At 53.9% G+C, this 6,590-nt stretch overlaps 3 protein-coding genes across 3 annotated transcripts in view; 1 reads left to right on the forward strand and 2 right to left on the reverse strand.

Moving 5' to 3' along the window:
- H310_01684 (hypothetical protein) overlaps positions 1–992 on the reverse strand; it is a gene marked incomplete at both ends in the record, with an annotated part of 1,563 nt that extends 571 nt beyond the window's left edge. Inside the window, 3 exons of the mRNA XM_008864875.1 lie at positions 3–490; positions 541–839; positions 910–992. Coding sequence (XP_008863097.1) covers positions 3–490; positions 541–839; positions 910–992 — 870 coding nt within the window. The remainder of the gene's footprint in view (positions 1–2; positions 491–540; positions 840–909) is intronic.
- A 1,477-nt stretch (positions 993–2,469) lies between these two features.
- Positions 2,470–5,483, forward strand: H310_01685 (hypothetical protein). The gene is made up of 9 exons (XM_008864876.1): positions 2,470–2,881; positions 2,935–3,154; positions 3,201–3,422; positions 3,470–3,552; positions 3,617–3,757; positions 3,821–3,968; positions 4,025–4,675; positions 4,729–4,950; positions 5,007–5,483. Exons 1-9 carry the CDS (start codon positions 2,493–2,495, stop codon positions 5,115–5,117), a joined length of 2,187 nt encoding a protein of 728 aa, XP_008863098.1. The 5' UTR covers positions 2,470–2,492; the 3' UTR covers positions 5,118–5,483.
- H310_01686 (hypothetical protein) lies at positions 5,364–6,353 on the reverse strand. The gene is made up of 2 exons (XM_008864877.1): positions 5,973–6,353; positions 5,364–5,913 (listed from the first exon to the last, which is right to left on the reverse strand). Exons 1-2 carry the CDS (start codon positions 6,326–6,328, stop codon positions 5,448–5,450), a joined length of 822 nt encoding a protein of 273 aa, XP_008863099.1. The 5' UTR covers positions 6,329–6,353; the 3' UTR covers positions 5,364–5,447.
- Positions 6,354–6,590: the final 237 nt, after the last annotated feature.

A 6,590-nucleotide genomic window follows, 5' to 3' on the forward strand; every position in this document is an offset into this window, starting at 1 on the left:
ACCCAGTTCTTCGACTTGATGAACCCGGCGGCGGCGATCCGCAGCGCCAGAAAAATGTTCTCGAGCCGTGCAACGCTCGCCACAAGACTCAGGATGCTTTTCTTGTAGCCGCGAGAGATGCCGCGCGGGTCGTGCGCAGACCACGAAAATATAACTTCCAGCACACCTTTCTTGGCCGTGGGGTACACGATGAACCCGGACGGAAGGAGTTGGCTCGCACTCGATTCGTCAAAGGAGGAAGTTGCAGTTGCTAGGGACGACGAGGATGCAAGACGGCGAGTGGAAGTGGCGGCCGTCGGGTCCACTGCATCCGTCGAGTACATGAGTTGGATGCCGAGGCGGTTGTCTGTGGTGTCGCCGCAGTTGCCTTCCTCGGCCTTGCCCGTTCGGATCGTGCAGTAGTCAACGACCGTGTACTGGCGCGCTTTGTCCATCGCGTTGAATGGACGAAACGATAAGTTCTTGATGCTACATTGCTCGCGGCAGATGCCTGTAGCATTCCCTTTACTTTGGAATTGATGGGAGGTGCAAAGGACATACCGGAAGGATCGCGTTTGGCTGGCAATGCAGCGAGGACGGCGCCGTCGGCAAAGGCATCGTCATGAAGTTGAGAGAACAAGTCGCTGAGTGCTGTTGTGTCTTCGCAGTACAACGTGCGCATGGTCTCGTCCAAGTCTGCCACGATGCGTGTGATGCCGTTGATCGTGTAGGTCGTGCCGTCATTGCTCTTCTTGCGGTAGAATTGCACACTCTTCTTTTCCGAGATGAACTCCCATTCATGCAGATCACTGAGCGAGTTTTGGAGGAACGACACTGCGTGATTCCGTGATTGATGGTATCTACGTAAGCACGTGAGCTGTTTTTGCAGGTGTGGCCAAAGATGAACAACGGAGCTCGTGAGCGACGTACATGTCTGTCTGCTGGGCATCTGTGAGATAGAGTGACCGAGAAGCAGTCGGTGCTGGCGTCGGCGCGATTGGTGCCGGAATCATTGTCGCGGGCGGCGGAAGCGGGCTGGGAGGTGGAGTGCTTGCTGCTCAGTCCGCACCTCTTGTTCGAAGTCGGTTGTTAAAGGGTAATTTTTCATTGCCAACGAATGTACTTGATTTTGGTATGTAATAATTTATTTCTTAAGAAGAACTCGATTTGACTGAGATTCAGTATGGAGAATTTCGGCAGATCGAGCGATGGCGCCAAGGAACCCGCGGCTGCGCCACCGCCGGATGGCATGGCACACACACACCCATGCACGTGATGGAAGTCGGACTGAATCGCCGTAGACACGACGATGAGACCACGCAGGAACACGCTCGCGACACGTCTCGGGAGACGCGTTGATCATGCCCTAGCCGTGCATCCCACAGTCGTCACAACCACCACCGCGCACGTAGTCTGGTTCCCGACACATGGACAGTTCTCGTTGCATGAAAGAATTACAGCGGACGACGTCACACCATTTCCTTGAACGCATCGTGTTACACGACTTTGCACGCGTCATCGAACTTGATGCTTGCGTCGTCCTTCGCATTCTCACGACAGGCGTGTCATGCATGTGATTGCCGTCCTACAACCGGGGCCGTTGCTTCCGTCGTATCCTGTCGATTACAGTGAAATTCGACGTGCATGGAGAAGCGGGACCGACGGTATCCTTCTGTCGCCCGAGGCAGCTAGTGCGCGCATGCATCCCATGGTCCTCTGGTGGTAGGTCCCCATCGAATGTTCACCCATCGGCGCTGGGAATTAATGTAACATCAGTTTGTTGGTAATGACAACTGAATAGGACCCTTTGATTGGATAAAATGTCTTGGCAATTGCAAAATAAAAAGATTTGATTGGCTTCCTCGACGGTGTCGAGACGTGGTGGCACGCTTTGGTTGGTCCGATTGTTGAACGGATTTCACAGTTTTAGCAGGACAGGAGACAGTCCCCCCGCTTGTACCGGCGGAGGATGTCGCTCCTCCTCAACGATATCTCTTGGTATTCGAATTCAACCAATCATTTTCTTAGATAAAGTGAATATTGAATGTCTTTTCCACCAATCAAACCATTTTCCCGATCAACACAAGGCGGACGACCTCTGGCCGTGCCGCGCCATGCTCGCTCCATGTCTCCAGGGGGCATCCGCTCCGTTTCGAGTTTCTCAACTAGTCACGGGCTCACACGATAAGGTGGGGCCATTGCAAGTTGAAGGGCGAGGATGTTTCAAAGCAGGAGACATCGACGCGACATCGCGAGGGGGGTGGGTGTCCCTGGCACCGCCGTGACGTTGGCGAAGACGAGGGAAATCCATGTGGAGTCGACAGCGCGACCAGATTGCACGGCGACGGGAGGCTGGATTGGGCATCGCCGTGGCCCAGCTGGCCCAAGTTCAAGGTTTGGTAGGAAACCTGTGAGAATGAATATATCCACGGATCAACATGCCTGATCGGAGGAAAACTGTGAGGTGATCAGTGTCATTTGCAAAGAAACCCGGCGGGCCGCACTCTGCCACGATGTCGGGGTTCATGTCGAACATGATCATCTCCATGGTCCTCATGGTGGTGGTCCAGAATGCTGTGAACTCGTACTTTGGGTTCGAAACCCCCGCCGTGTGCAAGGAAGGCGTGAACGAAATGACATGGCTCGGCAAGCCGTACGAGTCGGACCCGTATTTCCACCCCAAGTCGATCCACCGCACGTCGCACTTCATTGGGCTAGACGACGGCACGAAATTGGCCGCTGATTTGTATTACTCTGAACAAGCCACGTACAACGACTTGAAACAACCCACCGTCATCCACTTTACCCGCCACGGACGTGGCTACACCTTGGACTTTCCCCTGTCGAAGATCACCGCCGGTGGGGATTTCATCAACCCTCGCACTGGATCGTACATTCCTCGGTATGTAAACTTTTCGACAATCCAGAAAGTTTGTGGCGCTTACGATGAACCAGCATTGTCACGACGTCGTACGCATGGCTCGTTGTCGACATTCGAGGCACAGGCGCGTCTTTCGGCAAGAAAGAGTTTGATTTCGTCGACCAAGAAGCTGCTGATGCTAAGAATGTCATTGACTGGGTCCTGAAGCAAAGCTGGTCGAATGGTGAAGTGTCGTTGTTTGGTTTCGGTACAGATGGTGTCTCTGCCGTCGTTGCTGCTACCAGCGGCCACAAGGTATGCACATTTCAGCATTATCCTTTGAGCTCACGCGCCCATCCAGGCTGTGAAAGCTCTTGCTTTGCACGGTGTGCCATTGGATTTGTTCGACTCGGCCTTCTTCCCTGGTGGGCTCCACAACTACCGCGCGTCGTCCATGTATGCTGGTTTTTCTGCTGCCACGGATGCCAACAAGCGTTGGGACAAAGTGCCGCACTTGAAGTCTCGCCTCATGATGACCACTTTCGGCGGTAACGTCGCCCCCGTGAACAAGAGCGAGCCTCACGTACGAAGTACTTGCTTCTGACGAGCCGCTCACGGTTTGGTGGATAGGTTCATGCTGCCGCTGTCGCTGAGCATGTCAACAACGGCAACTTTCACGAGGAAACCAAGGACATTTTGTTCCGTGACGACAAGTGCGACCACATTTCTCCATCCTCTCGACGTCCTCTGGCCAACTCATGTCGTGTGTCGTCGTAGGTTATCGTCGTTGGATTTGACCTTTGAACAAATCAACGTCCCGCGGTTGTTTCAAAAATTGGCCGAGTCGAACGTGCCCGTGCTCAACATGGCTGGGTACTACGACATGGGGGCGTCTCGCGCTGCGACGGTCTTGCACCGGTATGCGTCGTCGGAATTGTTGGTTGGAGGCACACCCGGTACTGATGGATTTGACTTGCGTAGGTATTTGACGGGCACGTTGGACGATGCATCTCACGTGGCGTATGGCCTGGCGCCTCTTCCTGCCAAGTCTGTACCGTCGACGCAATACCACTTGATCTTGGGACCTTGGAGTCACTCGAACGTGGACAACATCGACCCGTATGCCGAGGTACAAAACCGCCGTCGACGACGAGATGGATTATTTGTGATGGGTGTTGTGCGCAGGGCAAGACTCGCTGCTTCGAACACATTGAGCAAATCTCGCGCTTCTTTGACTACCACGTGTACAACGCGGACCGCGCCGGATTGACCCAGCTCCAAGACGAAGACCCGATCCATTACTATACAGTGACGGAAAGCAAGTGGCGCACCGCAACGACGTGGCCGCCCGCTTCGATCGACGAAACACACACGTACCTCTTCAGCTTGAACAACACGTTGGTCGAACATGCAGCGGATGTTGTGGACGGATCGGCGTCGGCGACTTTCACCGCGGACTTCAACACGCAAAACAACGTGGTGAACCGGTGGCACGCGATGGACCACATTTTCCTGAACAAGCCCACGTACGCGTACAACCGCGACGACTTGGTGACGAAGGCCATTACGTTCACAACCCCGCCGCTCCACCAGCAAGAAGTGACGGGTGAAATGACGGTCAAGCTGTACTTTTCAGTGGATGCCCCCGGCGTGAGCTTGGTTGCGTACTTGGAAGATTTCAACAACGTGCCTCCGATCGTACACTCGACCCTCGTCGCCACCAAAACCAAGGTTCGCGGTGGTACGACATACATTACGGAAGGCGTGCTCAACCCGATCCATCAATCGATCGCGCCGGGCAACCCGTTGCACACGTTCAAGAAGGATGCGTCGCGAGTACGTGAACCTTTGTGGAATGATGCGCCATCTCATGGGCACTTTGGACACAGACGATCGAGCCGAACGTTGTGTACGAAGCGACGTTCAACTTGTACCCGACGTCGTACTTTTTGCCCCACCAACATCAATTCCGCATCACGATTGTCGGCCACGAAGCCGCCACGTTTGACAATCGCGTCGCTGACAAAGCATCCAAGTTGACTGTGCATTTCAGCGAAGAATTCCCGTCGTCCGTCACGATCCGCTCGCATGAGGTGCCGCTTCCCGTCGTGGTACAGCTCGCCTTGGTTGTGTCGTGGATATGCCTCTGACTCGTGCATTCTTGCAGAACGAAGTTCAGGTCGAGAAGGCAACGAAGCCGACGACGGACGTCAGCAAGGAGCAAAGGGTGGCCGAGAAGGAAGAAGACGAATTTGCGACGGAAAAGATCGAGCTGTAATCGAAACATTCCAAGCAGGGGCGAAGCTACGACGTCGCATTCGTGGTATGAATATAGCTGTATTGATGCACCCATGTTCGCACAGCCGTCATTGTTGCCAACTGGTCCGTTCCACGGCACGTTAGCTTGCCATGCATTTCTATCCTAGTCTTGGGGCTGTAGTTGCCGGCGACGGGAGACAAGTGACTGCTGACGATAAAGTGCCTTCGAGTACCCTGCTGAATCAAGTCTTAGCACGTAAACACACCCGCACAAGCCAATTATGATGAACCTTAAATGTACACGAGTTCAGCGTTCTGCAAACGCAGGACTTCCTTGTCAGTCAAATCGTCAATACAATGCGAACCCCAGCCCCAAGCTCGCTCCGACGTAACCCGCGACATTCCATTTCATGGACGCAGCATCAGACGAACGTGGCAACTTACTGTTACGATTGAGCGATGCCGTGGTCTCTTCTTCTACCGTGGGTGGTATGTTCGAGCCCACCTTCAATGTGGCTTCGTTTTGAACATCCAACAACGGCTCCAAGAAACCCATCCAGTCGTCGTACGTCCATGTGGTGTCCACGTTGATGGGCACGTCGTTGAGAAGAAATTGCGGCGTGCCAGAGATGCCTCGAGTGCATGCATGCTTCCATTCCGTGCGGGTGTCCAAGTCCCGTTTGGTACCTCCATGGCCGGTCATGCCGTCCTTCCACTGAGCATCCGTGAGAGATGGGAACGTCGACTTTGCCAACGCTTCAATCTTTGCCGTGACTTGCTTTTGACCCATGTCTTCCGTTTGTTTGTTCCAATACCTGCACACAATGTCGAAGTGAATACGATCGCATTCGATGCACATGATCGTAACACTCACTCGTCTTGTACGTCGTAGACAGTTTCCAGCCACTTGACAAACGTATCCCGTCCCAATGCATGCGTGATCGTATGCGTCGCTTGAGCAATCGGGAATCCTTGGTGGTGGTATGGCAATGGAAATTGGTGAAAGCGCAGTAGGAACTGATTTGGCAAGGTTTCCGCAAGTTGTTTCAGGGCAGGATACGCTGCCTTGCTGTCGGGACAGAGAAGGTCGACAAAAGCATCGAGCTGTACCGTCGCATTCGCCGACCCTTGGCCGTACGTGAAACCGAGCGGAGCCGTCGGAATAGGAACTCTCCCGTGGACGCATGCGAGGGCGGCCAGCGTGGTCGCAATTGGGAGCAGCAGTTGCATGGCGATGAAAAATGACGAATGGCAAGGCCGCGAACGATGCATCACCAGGATGTTGCCCTGGACATGCGAAGGGGGGGACACTTGTCGCGTAGTGCGAGAAACCTCGACGCCGAGTGTATATTTCCTAGAGCGAACGATGCTGATGGAATCAAGTTGAAGCCATGGTTTACTTGATGTGGCAAGTTTTAAATTCGACGACGATACGTTGTCAAGAAGTTTATCAGATTGAACGGGTGTAGATACACTCCACTTGGAAAACCGA

This window comes from Aphanomyces invadans (assembly GCF_000520115.1).
Source record: "Aphanomyces invadans strain NJM9701 unplaced genomic scaffold supercont1.2, whole genome shotgun sequence".
NCBI classification, from domain to species: Eukaryota; Oomycota; class Saprolegniomycetes; order Saprolegniales; family Verrucalvaceae; genus Aphanomyces; species Aphanomyces invadans.